Source organism: Sinocyclocheilus grahami, unplaced genomic scaffold (genome assembly GCF_001515645.1).
Source record: "Sinocyclocheilus grahami isolate Dianchi unplaced genomic scaffold, SAMN03320097.WGS_v1.1 scaffold252.1, whole genome shotgun sequence".
In the NCBI taxonomy this organism is placed as follows: domain Eukaryota; kingdom Metazoa; phylum Chordata; class Actinopteri; order Cypriniformes; family Cyprinidae; genus Sinocyclocheilus; species Sinocyclocheilus grahami.
In genome coordinates this window covers 508,131-532,047 of record NW_015505431.1, presented here as the reverse complement: position 1 = coordinate 532,047, position 23,917 = coordinate 508,131, and the positions used below count along the sequence as shown (strand labels likewise).

Genomic DNA, 23,917 nt, shown 5'->3' with positions numbered 1-23,917 from the left:
CTTTTACAACCTAGACCTGGCTTCTACCCCAGGTTCCCAAGTTCTCTCTTCGTGATGTGCTCATAGGACACACACACAGGCAGGGACTTGGTAGTATGGCGCAGTTGGTATTCTCGTTCCCAAAGCGACTCGACGCAGCTCGAGTTCCTGAAGGGGAACGTCTCTAGGTTACGTATGTAACCATGGTTCCCCGAGGGAACGAGACGCTGCGTCTCTTTGCCATACTCCCTGCATCCCTGCAGGCGCTACTTCATCGAAGCTGGTTTGCGCCCGGCCGGATGTGCCTTTATGCTTTCTGGTGCTTACGTCACCCTGCTCGTGACGTCTCGCTGCTCCATTGGACGGATTTGACACGTGCTTCAGAACGCGGTCACGCAAGGGCGTTCCCAAAGCGACTCGACGCAGCGTCTCGTTTCCTTGGGGAACCATGGTTACATACGTAACCTAGAGACGTTTTGTGTGTGATTATTATATATGAAAATGAATAGCAGTTGAATAGTTTGGGATCTGTTGTTATTTGTAACCTGTGATATTATAGTAATGGTACAAATCAAAGGGTTCCCTGTATAATTTACAGCATTAGTTGGGATTATCGGTATCTGTTTCTGCAGATATCATTCTGAATAATCGGTTATCGGTGGAAACATTTAGTATTGGTTCATGTCCAGCTTTACAATTGATAATAGTAAAAGAAAAGTGTCTTGAGCAGCAAATCAGCATATTATAATGATTATTGAAGGATCATGTGCCACTGAAGATTGGAGTAATGATGCTGAAAATTCTCACAGCAACACAGCAATAAATTACATTTTACAATATATTCACATAGAAAACAGTTATTTTCAATTATAATAATATTTCACTGTTTTTAGTGTGATCAGCTCCAGAGACGACAGACGCCCCGCGCTCAGAAAACTCAGTCCAGGGAACAGGAGCAGCTGCGCACACACACACACACACACACACACACACAGGTAAACATGTCAACATCACCAAACCAAGGCTCAGCACAGATCATACATTAATCACCACAATGTCTGTCTGGTGTACATTTCTGTTTAGAAGCAAAAGAAAACAAAATCACTGTACCTGGCAGCAGCTTGTGTGTGAGTCTCTGGCAGTGCGGTCGGTACACCTGAAAGCGCAGCTGAGTGTTTGCGCTTCGAGACTGTGTGATCAGCTCCAGAGACGACAGACGCCCCGCGCTCAGAAAACTCAGTCCAGGGAACAGGAGCAGCTGCGCACACACACACACACACACACACACACACAGGTAAACATGTCAACATCACCAAACCAAGGCTCAGCACAGATCATACATTAATCACCACAATGTCTGTCTGGTGTACATTTCTGTTTAGAAGCAAAAGAAAACAAAATCACATATTCATAATTATTTTATACATCCTATACCAAAAATAATTTTATTTAAAAGTGCAAAGAGAACCGAAACTAACTGCAGTTATAATGCGCACTACACTGATAAGTCAACAGAATTATGTTTGTATTTTAATTGTATTTTTACATCAAAAGATAACAGAACACAACAAAAAGATTGCACAAATGGCTTCATACAACTTTTCTTTCTAATTCTTTATAATGATGAATTCTAATGAACAGAATTTGTCCTGGTGAAAATACAAAATTATAAAGTTCATAAAAAAAAAAAAGATTTATAATAATTTTTTTATTGTATTTTACACCTTTTTTACACCTATTTTCTATTGTCATACAACACCACACTAAAAAGTATTTAAGATCTTTCAATTTGATTCAATTCCTAGAATTTTTCTGAGCGAAAATACGAACAAAGTTAATTTTTAAAATAAATAAATAAATATGTATGCACTAGCGCTGTCAAACGATTAATCGCATCCAAAATAAAAGTTGTTGTTTACACAATATATGTGTGTGTACTGTCTATATTTATTATGTATATATAAATACAAACACATACATGTATATATTTAAGAAAAATATGTAATGTTTATATATTAAATATATTTATGCACAATATAAAATATAAGAATATAAATATATAAATGTATATACATGTAAATATTTTCAATATATACTGTATGTGTGTGCATTTATATATACATAATAAATATACACAGTACACACTCATATATTATGTAAACAAAAACTTTTATTTTGGATGCGAATAATCGCGATTAGTCGTTTGACAGCACTAGTATGTACATATATATATATTTTTTAAAATAATTATTTATTTATTGCATTTCAATTTGATTAACTTCCTAGAATTTGTCTGAATGAAAATATAAATAAAGATATTTTAAAATGTTATCATATAATATTTTTTATTTATAATATAATTTATAATTATGCATTTATTGCATTTTAATGTGTGAAAATACAAATAACGTTTTTTTTTAAGTATGTATTATTATTCATTTATTGCATTTTATACCAAACGCTACAAACAGACTTTTTACAACAATAAAAAAAACTACAGTATATAAAATCTTTGAATATGACTGTATTTCTAAGATTCATGGTAAAAGTATATTTAAGAAAAAATACAATAACTTTATGTATATAAATGGGGTGATTGATTAAATGAATTTTACACCAAAAGAAACAAACAATACACAAACAGGCTTCTTATAACATTACAATAAAACCTGTATAATTTGATTGAATTCTTAGAATTTCTCCTGGTAAAAAAAAAAATACAAGACACAATCTATAGTTAATTTAAAAAGCTCTTTTCGGCTCTATAGTTCTGTGTGTTTACCTCGACGCTCCCGGCGGGTGTGTTGGGCACAGAGGAGTGTGTCGCTGTGGGGCTGCTCGGAGGACTGTGGGAGTGAAACACAGCGGTGCCCACCGCACACACAGCGGCATCAGGAACACGCACTGCAGACAAACACAGACGCTTATCTCCTGCGGAGAAGAGTGTGCATGCAGACTCTGCCCCATCAGCACTCGTTCTCACATCAAACACTTTTGTCCATACGTAAAGCTGAGCACACAAACACACAGCTGCAGCGTTACTGATTAAATCGACTGCTGTTTGAGCTGCGGAGCGTGTTTCGATCTTTCTCTGCATCACCGTTCTGAGGTGTTCAATACTTTGAATAATGAAAAGAAAAATCACATCAGGGGGAGAATAATAAGTGAAATAAGCTCAGCTGGGTGCAAAGAGAATAACTGCGTGCCGTGACATAATATCTCTGCCATTTCAATTCAAAAGTGCTTTTCATTTTTTCATTTTTTCTCATCCACTGAATTTGCTGCACTAAAGCGGTGCAGACCTTCGAAGCAGCAACGGCCACTGCAAGGTCATTTTCAGCGGAAATTCAAATTAAATGTGATTTACTTCATTCCGTGTCAATCTGTACTTTGCTCATGTGCTTCGAGTGACGTGATTGGAGCAGGTCGACTACCTTGACCAATCAGACTTCAGCAGGAGTAACTGGCTTCATGGTTTATTTGACTTGCTCAGTGATAATCAGACATGTAGGCCGCATCCCAATGCACACGCTTCTGTGTCATATTTTGCTTGAAAGGTGCATTAAATAATTTCTTTCTTATCATTGAAACAAATCGTGAACTGAGCTGGATAATGGCACTATCGTCTTCTGTAGTGCTGCTTTATAGCTGAAGTCTGTTTCATCACCGATGAACTTTGCAACGCTGTTATTGAACTAAACTAAACCAACACTGAATTAAACTGAGCTAAATAATGAAACTACTGTTTTCTGTAGAGCTGCTTACAGCTGAGTTAGTTTTAAAATGCATGAATTTTGCAGCATTTACAAATGAATTAACTTTATACTGTAACTGATCATAAAGAAATATAAAGAACACTGTGAGGCTGCTTAATAATAATCTATATCATATAAAGTGCTATATACTTGATGAGACATAAATAAACTTGACATGATTGAAAAATGACACAAAAGAAGAATATTACTTTTACAAAGTACTTTTAATATTAAGCACAATTAAAAATTTTAATTATTAATAAATTGGTACATTTTTCAATAAAAAATTTATAATTATTAATATTTTTTAAAATAATTTATATATAAACGAAAAGGATTTAAGCATAAAAACAATAAGTGTAATACTGCTTTAAATTGTTGTTGTTTTCCCCCCAAAAATATATATTTTTTATTTAATTGCAATTTTGTTTTTGTTTTTCTGAGCAAAAAATAAATATAATACATTTTTGCCTGATTTACAGAAGAGACCCACTAAAATGTCATTCAGTGTAACAATCTTGTCAGGCATATTTACAACAAAAATCTATTTATGACATATTAAAGAACTAATTACTTTCACCCCAAATACTGTAATTTTACATTTTTAAAATGTGCCGCTATCCTAGATTTTGCCCATTTGTCAGTAAGAATTTTTTACTCATTTAAAACACAAATTTAATATGCTCCCTTATTCTTTTATATATTTTAATATGTACACGTCAGAATAAGCATGTTGTTTGAATGTTACACTGAATGACAATTTTTGACATTTTATTCTCCAAAAACTTATTTGAAACCTTAAAAGTAGACACTGTACTTACATTTAATGTGCTTTCTATGGACATAAAATCACTTTTGTACATTTCTTTTGATGCGGACATCTTAACGTCTTTGACCCATATATATATTATTTATCCCTCAAATATAGTTTGCACTTGCACTAAGTTTAACATGACCTTACATTTATATTACCTTTATTATCATTAAAAAAGTAAAAAAGTTGGACTTTTATATAAACCTTTATGATTAGTAGTACTTTTTTTGTCATTTATGTACAAAAAAAATGTAAACAAAAAATGTAATTAAGATCAAGTGCAAATGTCACTCTTTATCCATATTGTAAGGGCTTGTGGGCAATATTAGCAAAATTATGCACAAATCCACCTAAAATGAAAATAGTACAGATTTTTACATTGGGGCTGCACCAATTTAAATGATGCATACTATATAGTACGCAAGATCTAGAGATGTGTATACTTTTTTTTTTTTACAAAAAAAAAAAAAGAAAAGAAAAAAATATGTGTGTTTAGGAACTAGAGCAGATGTCACTCATCCATATTGCAAAAAGTTATGGGCAATAAAAAATGCATGTGCAGATGCACATAAAATCCACTGAAAACAGTGCACATGCAAGCATGTTTTTTTTATAATTTAGGATGCACCAATTGAAATGATGTATACTAGCTAGTATGTATGGTATGCAGACTGCAGCTGTAGAGTCCAGAGGTGTGTATGGTGTTGTTTACCGTGGCGTGTGAACTGGCAGACAAACGCTCGTCTGGCGGTGCAGGAGTGGGAGCTGGGCTGCCCGCTGCCGTCCAGTGACACACACACATTTCCAGGCTGCAGCGTGGCCCGGTCCCTCGTGCCCTCCTCCCCTGTCAGGACCTCCGAACCGTCCACCCAGTGCAGGACACGGGGAGAGTACTGATCGCTCAAACCCAACCACACTCCACGCTCCCTGCAGCGCACACAAACACAGACAACATCACAAACCAGACCCAGAGCTGCTTCCAGGCCTAAAAGAAACAGCTCATTAAAAAAAGGGTTTCCCACAGATTCAGAATGACGTGAATAAATGATGACAGAATTATCAATCCCGGCCCAACTATTGCTTTCGCTCTCCATTTATTCTCATTACCATCCAAGAGCAGCGACTGAGGTTTTAAAGAGATGTCGCCTGTGATTTTTCTTCCCGTTGGAATCAAACACACACAGGACGTTAATGCGAGGCGAATGCGCTCTCGATGTTTTATGCATAGTGCGTTCAGAGCTTCAATAACCCTAATAAAGCAGCAGCCGAGGGGAATGTGCGACTTAACGACGCGTTATTGAACCTGACGGGACGCTGATCATTTTAAAGTTTAATTTGCCTTCAAACGAGACATGAAAACAGTGACGGAAAGCAGGAACAAATAGACCCCAGTGCAAAAATCACAGAATAAAGTCATGCATACGACAACAGCTCAATGATATTTTCCAAAAATTCCTGCAAAAATGTATTGAACAATATGATTTATCAGTTGAAATTTGAGTCATTTTGATATTTTAACGCATTTTAGAGCAAGGTTATTATACTAAACTAAAACTTTTAAAAACACATTTGTTTACTGAAATAAAGCTGAAATAAAATAAAAACATAAATATTAGATGAAAACTTAAACTAAACAAAAATTTAAAAAAACGGAAAAAATAAATTAAACCTGCGCAGAAAAAATAATAATAAAAATGACAAATGCACATAACAAAATGACCAAAAATGAAAGTAAAATGAAAAAACTGAAAACCTAAAAATAAAAGCTAATTCAAAATATTAATAAAAAACAAATAATACTAAAATAACACCACATCAGACTTTAGGAACACCAAATCTTAAAAAAAAAAAATTAAGTTCTACAGATAATTTCATAAGATATTCTTGTGAATGTTCAGATTATTGAAGAATTCTTAAAAAGTTCTCCAATATTTTCTTTGATATATATATATATATTATTTAGGATAAAATGGCAGGCTTTATAAACCTTTGGGAATTTGGAAAACAATTTGGAGTTTATCCTAACTTTAAGAAATTATGATGATTTTTAAGAACATTCTTCTGAAGAATTTGAATAATTTTTCTGTTTTGATAAAAAAAAAGAAAGAAAAAAAAAGTAAAAAAAAAAAAAGAAAAAAATGTGGCACTTAAGAGGAACTTAATGTACTGGGTCGAAAACATTCTTAAGAATTAAGACGTTCAGCTTAATAAACTAATTTTCATATAATTTATGTTTGTATAATCTTACAAAGATTATAAATAAATACCATGCCAAACATTTTCTCTTTTATCATAATTATTTAACTGCAAGTCATTTTGATATTTTAACGCATTTTAGAGCAAGGTTATTATACTAAACTAAAACTTTTAAAAACACATTTGTTTACTGAAATAAAGCTGAAATAAAATAAAAACATAAATATTAGATGAAAACTTAAACTAAACAAAAATTTAAAAAACGGAAAAATAAATAAAACTAAAATAAAAAATAAATTAAACCTGCGCAGAAAAAAAATAATAAAAATGACAAATGCACATAACAAAATGACCAAAAATGAAAAAACTGAAAACCTAAAAATAAAAGCTAATTCAAAATATTAATAAAAAACAAATAATACTAAAATAACACCACATCGGACTTTAGGAACACCAAATCTTAAAAAAAAAAAAAATTAAGTTCTACAGATAATTTCATAAGATATTCTTGTGAATGTTCAGATTATTGAAGAATTCTTAAAAAGTTCTCCAATATTTTCTTTGATATATATATATATTATTTAGAATAAAATGGCAGGCTTTATAAACCTTTGGGAATTTGGAAAACAATTTGGAGTTTATCCTAACTTTAAGAAATTATGATGATTTTTAAGAACATTCTTCTGAAGAATTTGAATAATTTTTCTGTTTAAAAAAGAAAAAAAAAAAAAAAGTGGCACTTAAGAGGAACTTAATGTAGTGGGTCGAAAACATTCTTAAGAATTAAGACGTTCAGCTTAATAAACTAATTTTCATATAATTTATGTTTGTATAATCTTACAAAGATTATAAATAAATACCATGTCGAATACAATCATTTCATAGTTGATGAATTTTGCAACATTAGTACTGCTTATTACTGTGAAACAATTCGTATTGTGTAAAGCGCTATATAAATGAATGTGATTTGTCTTAAGAAACACAATATGTGTTTAGACTTTGTGGTCAGAATTTCAGTCCAAGATAAAGTAATAACTACCTATTATTTCACGAACACGGACTCTGAAAACAAAGCAGGATTTAGAGTTGGCATGCTCAGCAGAGACATAAAAACGTGATTTCTCAGCTCTGGGAGATGATGAGCACACACAGATTAAGGGTGAACATCAGCTCCATCTCTGAACAGAAAACAAAATGAGCTATTAACGGATCTCTTCGCTCCTGGTGCACAGAGACGAGGTGCTCAATGTGCGACCAAACAACAAGAGAGACAAAAGATGAAGCAGACGAAGGCAGAAATGTTCATTATGTGCATGGATTACATTACATGCAGAAACAAAGGCCGTGCATTGCAAAAAAAAAATGGTTTTCTTACTCAGTATTTTTGTTTTTATTCTAGTAGAAACATCAAAACATTTTTCAATCGAGATACATTTACTTCAGAAGCAAAATAAATTTAGATATCAAGTCTCTGAAAAGTTTCTGAAAATGTGTCAAGATTAAGTGTGTTTGTTTATGCTTGAAAAAAATGAAAGTTTGCTGAAAATTTGCTCTTTCTCAGGCCATCTAAGATGTAGATGAGTTTGTTTCTTCATGGGAACAGATTTGGGGAAATGTAACATTACATCGCTTGCTCACCAGTGGATCCTCTGCAGTGAATGGGTGCCGTCAGAATGAGAGTCCAGACAGCTGATAAAAACATCACAATAATCCACAAGTAACTCCAGACCATCAGTGAAGTGAAAAGCTGTGTGTTTGTAGGAAACAAATCCATCATTTGAACTTCAAACCGAAGCTCCTAACAACGAATTCCTTGTGTGTGTAAACACACTTGGCAATAAAGCTCTTCTGATTTCTGATTCTGGCTAAAACGCGAGCCCATAATCCATAATATTGCTTTCTCCAGTGAAAAAGTCGTCTCGTCTGAATCAGGAGAGAAATCTGCACAGATCAAGCACTGTTTACAAGCAAAAACAACCCAAAACAGATCTAAACAAATATGTGGGTGGATTTTGATGTAGGAGGACAACAGGAGATGGACTTTTTCACTGGAGGAAGCGTTATTATGGATTATAGACTCCTATTTTGGCCAGAAGAAATGCTTTAAAATTAAAAAAACTCTAATAATGGATTTGTTTCTTACAAACACACAACTTTTGGCTTCACAAGGCTTTAACTAATGGTCTGGAGTGGTGTGGATTTCTTGTGGATTATTGTGATGTGTTTATCAGCTGTTTGGACTCTCATTCTGACGGCACCCATTCACTGCAGAGCATCCATTGGTGAGCAAGTGATGGAATGCTACATTTCTGCAAATCGGTTTCCATGAAAAAACTATTCCTTCAAAACAAGAAAAAAAAAATAGGGGTAAGAAAAATACATTTTATTAAAAGGGAAAATAAGATTTTTTTCTTACTTTATTGGCAGATCTTTTTTTCTTGTTTTAGGCAAAAACTTAATTTAGATTTTTTTCCCCCCAAAAAGCAAGATTTAATATCTTATATAATTTTGCTTTTCAAGTAAAATAATTTTTTGCTGTATGTCTGTAATGGTTTCACACGTCCAATATTCTAATGTTTTGGTCTCCTTGTGAACTTTCAAGTCTGCGTCTGGTCTTTGGCTGTGAACGTTCTGCCCTTTCTGTCTGTTCCTGTGAGGAACTCACACATTTTCAGTCCTTTTGCTGCAGATCGTGAACTGGGCAGCACTGAGAGTGACTTTAAAAGGCATTTCCCATGGTGCCCTGCTGCTGTTTCAAGAGGGCTCGACGAGAGGGAAGAAAAAGTGAGTGGGGTGGCACAGGTCTCAATGAAAAATGTTGCACTGGCAGCGGAAGTAACTTAATTCAGCATCTTTATGAGATAAAGTCAGATATTATTTAATGGTGAAATGTGTCATTTCAGCTGCAGACGGAATTTGAACACACGAGTAAATCACATGAAAGCCATCAACACATCCAAAGATATCCGAGACGGAATCCTCTAATACAAAGTCACAAGATAATAGATTTTGGAATTTTGGAATTTAGAATAAATGCCTACAGATGTTTCAGAACAACAGTTGAAAAGCATTTCTAACAGTGTCTGACTCACTGTGTGATTCGAGGGGCCAGAAGGTCCCGGACGGTTTGGGAATGCACCACGGCGAGCTCCCCACCACGGGCTGAACAATTCTGCCGAGCATCTGACCAGCTGACTTCCTCCGACACCAACAGGAAACAGCGGGAGGAGTCAGCGTGATGGATCGCATCTGGCAAACACAGCGGCTCCGCTAAAGGGCCAGAAATTTGACTTCAGAAATATCATTTAGAACAATTTTCCAATTCTAAACAACAATAATATATAATATAATATAATATAAATTCCGCATTTACTTGATCAAAAATACAGTAAAAACAGTAATATTGGGAAACATTATTACTTTATTGTTATAATTTAAAATAACTGTTCTAATCTATTTAAATATAATTTAAAAAAGTATTTATTGCTGTGATCAAAGTTGTATTTTCAGCATCATTACTCCAGTCTTCAGTGTCACATGACCCTTCAGAAATCATTCTAATATGCTTGTAAAAATTTGGTCTTAGAACAGAGCGTATGTTTTTGTCTTGTACCTCTTGCTATCTCTCTCCCATCCTTCCTGATCCTCCAGTCCACGTTTACGCCCACTCCGCCCCAGTTGACCAGAGAGACCACCTCCTCCAGGCTCTGATTGGCCACTATGAGTTCGGGGCAGCGGAGCTCGAGTCGAGGGGGCAGTTCCACGCTCACGTTCCCCTGCGCCACGATCTCCTGGTGACCCGCCGAGAGACTCACCTGAGCCTGGTACCGTCCCGGGACACCGTACTTATGCCTCGCCGTGGTGTTGGGCGTAGAGGTGTTGACCCGGGGCGAAAGGTCACCGAAGTCCCATGAGAAAGAGGCAGGGAAGACGGACGAGGCGACAGACAGGACAGCCTCTGAATGAACGGACACACGGCGAGAAGGAAGAGAGGCAGAGAAATTCACCTGTGGATGGAGAACATATCCAAACTACTATGACACACTAGCGTTCAAATGTTTGGAGTTGAACATTTTTGAAAGAAGTTTCTTCTGCTCATCAAGGCTGCATTTATACTAACTAAAATACAGTAAAAACAGTAAAACTGTGAAATAGTATTACAGTTTAAAATAACTGTTTTCTATGTGAATATATTGTAAAATGTAATTTATTGCTGTGATGCAAAGCTGAATTTTCAGCTTTCACATGATGCTTCAGAAATCACAAAACATTTCTTTGATGAATAGAAAGTTCAAAAGAACAGCATTTATTTGAAATAGAAGACTTTTGTACCCTCGGGTCAGTAATCACATGATTATTCAAGTCAAAGGCAAGGTAACAATCTGAACCTGAAACACATCCTGCGCCACAGTCCAGAGGCACTCCTTCATGACCAGCGGGTCCGAGCACGCGGCCGAACACTGGGACTCGCTGATGTGGTTGGGCTCGGAGTTGGTGCTGCACAGACACTCTCTCTGCTGACCCAGACCGCCGTAGCGCTGGTTCTCATGGAAGCATTTGGAGTTGCATTCCTCACGCGAGAACGGGCCGGGAGTGGAGGAGGAGAAGATGACCAGCTCCACGCCTGCAGCATGCTCCTCGTCCTGCAGACAGCCCGCGTACGTCAGGCCTGAGAGATGAGCGAGAGAGAGAGACAGCAACATGTCCATGACCATGTCAAAGCTCTGAAATAAATGTCCCAGTTTCCATTTGGAGTGAGTTAACAAAAAATGAAGGTCAACAGGTAAAGTTAATGGGGTTAATGGTTAGGGCTGAGTATTGACACACATTTCATGATTCAATTCGATTTCATGATTCACTAGCTCGTGATTCGATTCAATTTGATTTGATATCGATTTGTTTGGATTAGTGCTGGGCAATGGTTAATCGCGATTAATCGCATCCAAAATGGAAGTTTTTGTTTATATAATATATATGTGTGTATATGTATATATAAAGACACACACATACAGTGTATATTTTGAAAATATTTACATGTACTTACAGTGGGGAAAAAAAGTATTTAGTCAGCCACCAATTGTGCAAGTTCTCCCACTTAAAAAGATGAGAGAGGCCTGTAATTTTCATCATAGGTATACCTCAACTATGAGAGACAAAATGAGAAAAAAAAATCCAGAAAATCACATTGTAGGATTTTTAAAGAATTTATTTGCAAATTATGGTGGAAAATAAGTATTGGGTCAATAACAAAATTTAATCTCAATACTTTGTTATATACCCTTTGTTGGCAATGACAGACGTCAAACGTTTTCTGTAAGTCTTCACAAGGTTGTCACACACTGTTGCTGGTATTTTGGCCCATTCCTCCATGCAGATCTACTCTAGAGCAGTAATGTTTTGGGGCTGTCGATTTTGGATGTGATTAATCGCGATTAATCGTTGCCCAGCACTAGTTTGGATATATTAAAGGTTAAAATGAACAACTGATTTGTATACAAACATTTAAATTGCACTTAAGGGAGTTTTCTTTAATGAAACAATTATGTTTCCATTCTAATTTTTTTTTGGAAATATACAGTGGGTACGGAAAGTATTCAGACCCCCTTAAATTTTTCACTCTTTGTTTTATTGCAGCCATTTGCTAAAAGTGATCTTTGGGTTCTTCTTTACCTCTCTCATCAAGGCTCTTCTCCCCCGATAGCTCAGTTTGGCCAGCTCTAGGAAGGGTTCTGGTCGTCCCAAACGTCTTCCATTTAAGGATTATGGAGGCCACTGTGCTCTTAGGAACCTTAAGTGCAGCAGAAATTTTTTTTGTACCCTTGCCCAGACCTGTGCCTTGCCACAATTCTGTCTCTGAGCTCTTCAGGCAGTTCCTTTGACCTCATGATTCTCATTTGCTCTGACATGCACTGTGAGCTGTAAGGTCTTATATAGACAGGTGTGTGGCTTTCCTAATCAAGTCCAATCAGTATAATCAAACACAGCTGGACTCAAATGAAGGTGTAGAACCATCTCAAGGATGATCAGAAGAAATGGACAGCACCTGAGTTAAATATATGAGTGTCACAGCAAAGGGTCTGAATACTTAGGACCATGTGATATTTCAGTTTTTCTTTTTTAATAAATCTGCAAAAATATCAACAATTCTGTGTTTTTCTGTCAATATGGGGTGCTGTGTGTACATTAATGAGGAAAAAAAATTAACTTGAATGATTTTAGCAAATGGCTGCAATATAACAAAGAGTGAAAAATTTAAGGGGGTCTGAATACTTTCCGTACCCACTGTAAATACATTTAAACGGTGTCTGTCATAAAAACTTGTTTTCAGGACGGATTTATTCAAATATACATTAAATATTGCAGAACAGGTTAAATAAAAATGAAATGAATGTGTAATAGTGCATATTCTTATCAAAATGCTCTTTCTAGAGTTTTTTTTTCTAGCTAGCTATCAAGTTTATATTATGTGACATTGTTTACAAGTTGTTTTATTGATGTCTTTCTGCTGTTGAAACAACGATTGAGTGATTCCATGAGACATGATACATTTCAGTAAGTTGTACTGTTTCTTTCAACATACCTTCTGATGTTTATTCATGTTTATTTCATGCTGTAACTAGTATCAAAGAAGAGATGATCAGTTCACTTTCGCTCCTCGCTGCCGCTTGAACTAAAGGCAGCTAAAGCGATCTGTTACACCACATTAAAGAACGCCAAAACGCTATTTATGGACAGAATTTGAAAGCCTAGAGTTTGTTTCATATCAAAAGTAGGTGCCCGGCCATTCGTAAGGCTTCCGGTTTCATCTGCTTCCAATTTAGATATCGGTTCATCAAAATGAGAATCAATTAAGAAACTGTTATTGTAAATTAATTAATTAGTTTCGACTGCATTTGGAATATAACTGTAGAGTATGTTCTGTGCAGTACTGAATACTGAATACTAACAGTGTGTCAAACAACTGATGTGTTGGAAAAGCTTACTAAAATACTACAGCTACTGTTTCTACAGTATATAGTATGCATGCACAGTATGCATGAAATACCTGAACGACCTACATCATTTTCCAAAATGTGTTCTATAGAGCACACTGTGCTGTGTACTGTATCCAACAATGCAACTTAATTTGACCCCCTATTTTTAAGAAAAAATTAATTATACTGCCAAATGTTAAGACACTTTTAAATAAAATAAAAATAAATTAAAAAAATAAATCTTTTTGCAGTACACTTTTTTTGTTGTATACAGTTTCACAAACTATTTAAAAAATAACAGCCAGCTTACAGCATTATTAATTAATGCATTAATTCAACAAACAATTCAAACTGCAGCATGCTGCACACTGTCACATGATTTTATTAAGTGCATGTTTAATTGGGCAAATGACAACTCATTTTTGTGCATTTCTTCTTTTTTTTTTTTAAATGTTATGTGCCTTTTTTAACATGCAAAATTGTATAATTTTTTATGTTAAATTTTTTATTATTATTATTTGACACCGTTATATCAATTAGATACCAATATAGTTTTTATTAATATCTTGAGTTAGTTTTTACTTTTATATTTTGTTATAATTTGTTGGGTTTTTGCCATTTTTATTCGTTTTTTTCTAATGTGTCTTTTTTATTTAGTACATCAAGCTACATTTTGTTTAACTATAATAACCCAGACTTGAAATTGAGTGCATTGCATAATGGGACACAATTTCATGCAGTCGGCTCTGCTGTATACTGTACACTTTAATAGATGCAGAAGGTCATGGGGCTCATTTTGGGCACAATACACATACTGCATACTACAGAAACAGCACAAGTAGCTGGCCTAAATACTTCATATAGTTAATACTTGCACACAGAGATGTGTCCTTGTCACTCACCGCAGGTGTGCACACTGACGTTGAGCAGCGGCTGGTTTTTCACCTCGGGCGGCCGGTCACAGAGCATAGAGTTGGGTCGCTTCACTCGAACGCCCTGATCCTGCAGCCAGCTCACCAAGCGCACCAGCTTACAGTCGCAGACGAACGGGTTAAAGCTCAGATCTCTGCCAAAAGACAGAGGGAGTATTTCATAAACCGGCATAGGCTGAAAACATTATATGGCCCTTATTCAAACCGCAATGTGTGATAAGGATAGTAATTTAAAGAGGATGTGGAGACCCGGGGTATAACTTAAGCCTGGTTTTGTTTGACATGTACACAAATGATGGTACAGCAGCGGCTGAGCAATCTGTCACCGCAGACGCACTCTTTTATCAGTCCAGGAAACACAACACACACTCTAATCTATAATTATTGTGGAACTGAAAGACGTTCACAGGGGAATTTTAATCAGCGTATGAAAGCAGTACTTGAAAAGTCACAGAGGGAACGCTGTACTAGAAAATTAAGCTTTAGAAAATTAAAAAAATGCCAATAGAATTCGGATAAGACCATTTAATCATTTGATATGTGAATATTAAATCACAAAGGGAAAAGAATCTTAATGTTTCCTTTAACTATGATCATTATAATTTGGCAAAACGGTACTGCGATAAAATGCAATAAAATAGACTGTGTAGCACCATTAGGATTTCCTGACATTATTTTCATGACTGTAATGCAAATCATCTGGACACACTTTGAAATTAAATTCAGTTCAAAAACTACCACCAAGTATACCTGTAATTGTACTTTGTAATAAATTATATATTATGACATCTTTTATTGGAGTAATCTCTATTTAACCAGTTAACTTTTGTATTTAATTTGCTTTAGTTTGAACTGAAAGACTTGAGCGCACCTGGTTGATTTGCATTTAATTTAAAATCAAATCAAATAAGTCTACCGCAATTAAAGATGCCATGACATATTATTTAGTATTATTTAATTTATTGATTTCCTCATAAATAAAATAAAAATGTTTGCTGTAATAAAGGATGCCATGATATAATAATTAATATTATTCCATTTATACAGGTCCTCATAAAATAAAACAAAAGATGATGCTGTATGATTCAAACTGCTATTGTACAAATGTACGTAAACATAATGGTAGTATTTGTACTAAATTTATTTTATGCCAAATTAATTTAAAAAGCATTGTGTCCACACATATTTTCAATACTTTTATAGTAATGAGAGTCTGGAGACAAACATAATGCGGAAAATAATGTCAATAAATCCTAATAGTCCTAAAAAGAAGCTTCATCATCCCTGTGGAAAATATAATTGTGATTAATGTGACCCAAGTTATTTCTTTGTGAGATTCACCCATTTATATGACAACTTTTAAAGCATTAACAAACATAAGCATAACTGAATGTGTCTTAGACGTTGTTTATTTGTGTGTGTTTAATGAAATTTCAGTTAAGTGGACAAACACAATTCAGACAGGAATGAATCCCTCAAACACACACACACACACACACACACACACACACACACATGCACACACGCACACACATACAAGCACACGCACACACACTCACACACACACACACACACACACATACAAGCACACGCACACACACACACACACACACACAAAAACACTCTCTCTCTCACACACACACACATACACACACACACACACACACACACACACACACTCACACACTCACACACTCACACACTCACACACACACAGCTGTCAGTATAGTGTTTGGATGCTGGACTCAGAGCTCTGGGTGTGTCTGTTGCGACATGATGCCAGAACAGATCTTCTGCTTTCTTCTGCTGAGAAATAAGGCCGACCCACCACACTAAACTAAAGTAAACTAAACTAAACTAAACTAAACTAGCGCATCTGTGTTAAGATCTAGACTGGTTTTCTGGTTTAAGCTCAGGTCATTCAGCTTTTTTTTTAAGTTTTGAAAGTTTTGACAACACAACATTCGAAACATGTGCGTGTTTATACTCACATCGTAGTTAAATTAAATAAATTATCACACGTTCGTTCCTCGATGGTGGTGATCTGGTTGTTGCTCAAATCTCTGCAAGACAAAAGTGGAACATATATTATTTCTCAGCCTCAGTAGTTTTTTCTTCTTTCTTTTCCTCTCAGTATAATCGTTCCCTTGTTCAGCCGTTGGAGCAGCATATGGAAAAGTTCTGGAGTGATTTTGGTGTACCAGACGGTGTGTGTGTGTGTGTGTGTGTGTGTGTGTGTGTGTGTTGAAATGCAGCAGGAAACGGTGCAGTCAAAGCCTGAAGCAATGACGTTTAATTGGTTGTAATGGGCATGTGATTGAACATACAATGTGTGTGTGTGTGTGTGTTAGAAACGCTGTAGTCGAGGTGCATGTGTGTTACGGTTCACACAACAAATATAAACGTCCTGATACATGACTTGTTTCACTTTCTATTTATTTTGCTTTTGTTTGAGCTGAAAGAGTGGAGTGTGTCCGGTTGATTCGCGTTCGGTTTCCTCAGCGTTTGACTCTGCGGTTCGGGAGAGACTCCAGAAAGATCCGCCTACACATTCTCACCATATGAGCTCAAAAACCATCTGGGAACTAGACCATACTGCCGCCCACATGCACACTTACAGCACAGCTAACGGCCCACAGTCAAAGATCCCACGAGGAAGAGTGACCAGACGATTGCTCTGAAGATACCTGAGGAGAAGAGCAAACAGGAGGCTGCTTGAACTGAAAGACCTGAGTGCTTCTAATTAATTTATGTTCAGTTCCCCATTTAAATTAACTTAAATGATTTTAGCAAATGGCTGCAATATAACAAAGAGTGAAAAATTTAAGGGGGTCTGAATACTTTCCGTACCCACTGTATATATATATAAGAACTCAAAGAAAATAATAATAACAACAAATACAACAACAACAATAATGATAATAATAATTTCAATTTTTTTTTTGCATTTTAATTGTTTATTTTATTATAACTATAATTTATCCTACTATAATAAATATTTTCCAGTCATGAGAATAAAAATGTCTACTGCAATGAAAGATGTCACAATATATTATTTGATATTGTTTAATTTATTCAGCTGTTCATAATAAAATAAAATACTTTATTAATAATAATACATAAATAATGAAAACAACTTGATTGATAACTTGACAACTTAATTTAATTTTAATTTCCAATCTTTAAAGCCATTAAAATAAAACTTCTACTGATATAATAGATGTCATAATACATTATTAAATATTATTTTTTATTCAGTTACTCCTAATAAAATATTTTATTATTAATAATACAGAATGTATTTCACATATAGATTTTGTCTTTTAGCGTTCAATTAAGATTATTTTAATATAATCAAACTTAGATAAACTTAATTTAAATATTTTCCAGCTATTAAACTAATTAAAATCAAATAGCCTACTGTAATAAAAGATGTCATTATATATTATTTCATATTACTCATATTAAAATAAAATAGTCTACTGCACTAAAAGATGTCATGATACATTATTTAAATAGCAAATCATAACTGTAATTATGGTAGTATTTAACTGCATTCCAATAATGATAATCTGGAGAGAAAATGGGCAGAAAACAATTACAAGATTCTAAAAGGAGGCTTTATTTTTATTGTGGAAAATATAATTAATCTATACCTGATAGCTGAGGGGGAAAAAGTGAACAGGAAGTTGCAGATTAGGAAACGAGTAGGCTTTTGCTTTAGCACAAAGAAACACACTCACGTTTACACCAGACCACCCATTACAGACGTACATGAATGACTGCATCTCCAGCACACACACACACACAGAGACACACAGACAGACAGACACACACACACACACAGACAGACAGACAGACAGACACACACACACACACACACAGACACACACACAGACAGACACACACACACACACACACACAAAGACACACAGACAGACAGACACACACACACACACAGACACACAGACAGACAGACAGACAGACAGACACAGACAGACAGACAGACAGACAGACAGACAGACACACACACACACACACACACACACAGACACAGACACAGACACAGACACACACGCTCGAGAGACGTGGCACTTACAGCTCCTTGAGGGCGGTGAGGTGATCAAAGAGGCTGGAATCCACTGAGGGAATGTGGTTTCTGGACAGATCTCTGCAACAGAAGCCAGAAAGAGACGCTTAGAGATTCACACACACTCAGACTCGAGATAACCGCTGCAGAAAGCTGTTCATGAGGGAAGACTGAGAAGAAGTTAGCCGTTTTAAACCCGTATGACTGACTTTCTTCTGTGGAACACAAAAGGAGATGTTTAGCCGAATGTTCATGCTGCTCTTTTCCATACAGTAAAAGTGAAGTGGAGACTGAAGCTCCACAGAAAGTATTATACAAGTAGCTTGTGACTGTGTACAATATTACAAGCATCATTCAATGGATTTTTTTGCGAGGAACAGACTTGAAATCTTCCCCTCTGCCGTAGCTCTCAAATATGGCCGTTGTTCTTCTTTGTTTCTGTTGTTGAACGCCGCGCACAAATGACGTCGCTGTCGAACGGCTACATCACTTCTTAGTACACACTGTCGATGCGAATGCAACACTTTAAATGGTACTGGGAAATAGTTCGTGCAAAATCGTCCCAGCACTTTAGTACTGTACATTTAGTTCTGGAACTAAAGCGGTGCGAAAGGCCCTTATGACCATGTAAATTATTGTACATTGGTGTAGAAAGAAAGAAAGCCATAGACATTTGGACAACATGAATAAATTATGACAGTAATTGCATTTTTGGGTAAACCAAGCACCGAAAGTGGACATTACCCACTGTCCTTTTTTCATTTGCAATATTATTTCTACTATTTCCTGCTTATTTAAGGAACCAGAAAGCAATTTTCTAATCTGAAGAACCACAAAGGAAATATCAAGAACATATTTAATCTAAAAAAAAACATATATCGCAACCCCAAACAAGTAAAAACTTTTTTGTCTTTTATACTCATCAAAGCTGTGTTTATTCAATCAAAATACAGTAAAATCAGTAATATTCTCAAGTAATATTACAATTTAAAATAACTGTTTTTGAATATATATTAAAATGGAATTTTCAGCATCATTACTCCAGTCTTCAGTGTCACACGATCCTTCAGAAATCATTCTAATATGCTGATTTGTGCTCTGAAATCTTTTATAATAATTCATGTTGATGAAAACAGTTGTGCTGCTTCATATTTTTGTGGAAACTGTGACTTTTTTCAGGATTCTTTGATGAATAGAATGTTCAAAAGAACAGCATTGATTTATTTTGTAACAATATGAATGTCTTTACTGTCACTTTTGATCAATTTAATGCATCCTTACTGAATAAAAGTATTAATTTCTTTCAGAAACATTATTTACCAAACTTTTGAACAGTGCATATATTATTACATATGTATTCTATAAAGAAATAATTATTAAACCCACATTTTTTTCTTAGACTCAAGTTCTTCTTTCATCACCCATGATGCAAAGTACAAACAAAATCAAGATAATAGATCAATCAGCATCAGTCTTTCCCATTAACACACAAATCAGTTAAACCAACAATGCAATCTGCACTACTGTGTGTGTGTGTGTGTGTGTGTGTGTGTGTGAATTATGTTCCCAGAAGAAAACATCTGTCCATTCCAGACAGACTGTGTAAGAGAGGAGGAGGAGTTTTATTCGACTGACCGTCGATGCTGTTGAAAAGCCTCTGCTAATGTCATTACTGTGTCAGTTCCTCACTAATAGGAGGCGTTCTTACATATCATCACATTACATAAGACGTCCTGCTGTGTGTGTGCAAGTGTGTGCAAGTGTGTGCAACTATGGCAACAATCTGAATGTTATCAGTGCAAAGTGAATGAAAGTGGAGCGCTGTGCTCTTCTGGCACGTGTGTCAGTCACTGAGGGACCGAGTGTATTTTCAGCACAATCAGATTTATATTGTGTTGTGTAAGGGTCTCCGAAAGTTTATTCAAGCAACTGAAATGGAAAAGAATATATTCAGCTCACAGTCATGAGATGTCAGACAGGCAACAGCTGAGAAATCAGAGAAAAGCTTCTGCCTTAAAGTTATTCTAGTTTGTCTGAGTTTATCCTGGTCAGGATTCAAAGTTGATTGTGTAAGTTGTTGCTGCCGTAGTCCTGTTTCTGACTGCAACAACTTCTATAAGTAAATAAAATAATAATAATAAGTTATTTTATGTACACCAAACACTAAAACACCAAGGTCGTAGGTTTGATGCCTAGGATATTTGTTCGTTCGTTCGTTCGTTCATAAAATAAAATAAAATAAAATAAAATAAAATAAAATAAAATAAAATAAAATAAAATAAAATAAAATAAAATAAAATAAAATAAAATAAAATAAAATAAAATAAAATAAAATAAAATAAAATAAAATAAAATAAAATAAAATAAAATAAAATAAAATAAAATAAAATAAAATAAAATAAAATAAAATAAAATAAAATAAAATAAAATAAAATAAAATAAAATAAAATAAAATAAAATAAAATAAAATAAAATAAAATAAAATCCTTGAATTCAGGTTACTTTAGATAAAATTGGCTGTCAAATGCATACAAAAATAACAAAAAAAAATATTTACAATAAATATATTAATAACATTATGTAAAAATCATTAAATAAAGGGATTCATTTTCATCAGGATGCAAATTTGATTGTCTAAGCATGTCATAGTTCTGTTTTTGACAGAAAAAACTATAAACAAATAAATAATAAAAATAATGGAATACCTTTAGCCTAAAAGGTAGAATAATCATGGGACCAGCATTGGATTTGAATTTTTTTTTTATTTTTTTTAAATAAATACATAAATAAATAAGGATAATAGTGTCTGTTAAATGCACATAAAATAGAATAAAATATCAAATCATTAATTGTATACATTTTTATAATAAATACTTAAAAATAGATTGTGTATATAATTATTGATTTAAACGAAGGGCTTTTTATTGCATGCAAAATAAATTATAATGCCATTGCTAAGATGCTAAATCAATTCTGTACAAGCCGTTTCTGCAGCTTATAAGGGATTTCACACTATATTTTTAACCTCAAGTTAAGACCATTTTAATATTGCATTAAGTGAAGTTTCACATTTGAATTTCTAGCACTTCTTTTAACCCAAATTGCAGGGTTTCACAAAAAAGCAACAAACAACCAATCATAAACTAGACAACGCTTGCCTCTTTAAATATTCATGCATTTATAGTCACAGAAACTTTAGCGTGACGGACAAGCAGTTAAATAAGGTCACGTATTAAACTCCTGGAAATTGAAACACCCAGGATTGATCTTTAAATCTTTGCTTTGGAGATTTCTCTCTTTATTTGTATGTCATTCCTGCATGTATTTATTTTAGTTTATTGATTGCAGAAGGAAGATCTGAAGCTGATGATTTCCACTTGGGCTTCAGTGTTCGTGAGCCTGATTGCTGGAAAAACGAACGGCAGGACGGCCGCTGGAATATGAAGTAGCTCTCACGTGTGGCTCAGATTTTCCATGCAGCATTTGAAAAGGCTTGATTTAGCGTCCAGATTCACTTCAACAGACAAGAGCAGATTGTGGTTCTGCTGTGAGCACTGGACAGAGAGACGGGAACTGTCTGAATGCACACTTGCTACAGCTGGAAGGAAGCCTCACAAGTAACCACCAACCAAATGCAACCAAAAAGTATCATGGTATGTTTTTAGGATGTATACCATAAACTACATAAATACTATGGTCCATAAATATAAAGAAATAGATCACCCACAAATGTAAATCTGCTGAAAACGTACTCCTCCTCAGGTCATCTAAAATGTAGATGAGTTGTTTTTTTTTCATCAGATTTGGAGAAATGTAGCATTACATCACTTGCTCACCAGTGGATACTCTGCAGTGAATGGGTGCCGTCAGAATGAGAGTCCAAACAGCTGATAAAAACATATGAAAACAATAATGCACATGTAATCCACATCACTCCAGTCCATCAATTAACGTCTTGTGAAGTGAAAAGCTGCATGTTTATAAAAAAAACAAATCCATCAAGATGTTTTTTTAATTTCAAGTTGTTGCTTCCGGCTAAAATATGAGTCCTCTATCCATACTATTGCTGTCTTCAGTGAAAAAGTCGTCTTGTCTGAATCAGGAGAGAAATATGCAGCAAATATGTAGAATTTCGCTTCACACGATATTAACTGATGTCATGTGGATTATTGTGATGTGTTTATTAGCTGTTTGGACTCTCATTCTGACGGCACCCATTCACTGCAGAGGATCCACTGGTGAGCAAGCGATGTAATGCTAAGTTTCTCCAAATCCGTTCCGATGAAGAAACAAACTCATCTACATCTTGGATGCCCTGAGAGGGAGTACATTTTCCACAAACTTTCATTTTTGGGTGAACTATTCATTTATTAACTCCATGTTATGTATCAAAGTACATGTTTTAGTTACATTTCACCTTAAAAAAGGTGAAAAAAGGAAAAGAAAGGTATTATTGACAATAAATGTCACATAGCAAAAAAAAATCTTAATAGGCTTGATTTGTTTTAGCCAAAATACTCTACAAAAGAAATAATAAATCATAAAATAAAACAAAATTTTACTGTATTTTCACCAGTAAACTTTAAATCAAACATTCCTTCCCGTGTTAAAGAGTTTCTGTGAGACCAATCCCACGAGTCACTGGAAGATCCAACTCTGACATCATGCTTCTAAAAAGAGGTTCCTAATGACTTCATTGAGAAGATCCTCATGCGTGAGATCAGAAAACTTCCTGACTCACAGCTGGCATGAGCATGGAAATGGGGTATTATGACAAATCCATATTCACAATAACAAGAGCTATTCATTTTAGAGCCAATGAGTACGTGCATGAACACAGAACGCAGTTTCCTCCCTCTCTGTAACATTAAGCCCCAGTGTGCGGCCTGAACATGACCATATAAATGTGACCTCTTCAGTTTATATTAGCAGAATTTAGGCTCCTGTGTGCAGCTCCGCGCCAGAGCCCGAGCCCCTTGGCGGAGCTGCGCGAGGGAGTCAGTGAGCGACATATGGTTCTGTTTTACTCTACCAGGCACGCTGATTTCACCTTATAAGGGCCGAAAGGCTGTCTGGTGCCACTTCAAGTAGGAGAGAGAGAGAGAGAGAGAGAGAGAGAGAGAGAGAGAGAGAGAGAGAGAGCGAGGGGAGGAGAAGATGGAAAAAAAAGAGAGAGA

At 35.1% G+C, this 23,917-nt stretch overlaps 1 protein-coding gene across 1 annotated transcript in view; it reads right to left on the bottom strand.

Moving 5' to 3' along the window:
* The window catches only part of LOC107598528 (polycystin-1-like), a 108,315-nt gene that overhangs the window by 58,258 nt on the left and 26,140 nt on the right, over positions 1 to 23,917 (bottom strand). Inside the window, exons 2-11 of the mRNA XM_016289900.1 lie at positions 18,750 to 18,821; positions 17,269 to 17,337; positions 16,642 to 16,713; positions 14,621 to 14,784; positions 11,133 to 11,413; positions 10,358 to 10,751; positions 9,837 to 10,014; positions 5,261 to 5,475; positions 2,762 to 2,883; positions 1,090 to 1,237 (exon numbers count right to left, since the gene is read on the bottom strand). Of these exons, the coding sequence (XP_016145386.1) occupies positions 1,090 to 1,237; positions 2,762 to 2,883; positions 5,261 to 5,475; positions 9,837 to 10,014; positions 10,358 to 10,751; positions 11,133 to 11,413; positions 14,621 to 14,784; positions 16,642 to 16,713; positions 17,269 to 17,337; positions 18,750 to 18,821 (1,715 nt within the window). The remainder of the gene's footprint in view (positions 1 to 1,089; positions 1,238 to 2,761; positions 2,884 to 5,260; positions 5,476 to 9,836; positions 10,015 to 10,357; positions 10,752 to 11,132; positions 11,414 to 14,620; positions 14,785 to 16,641; positions 16,714 to 17,268; positions 17,338 to 18,749; positions 18,822 to 23,917) is intronic.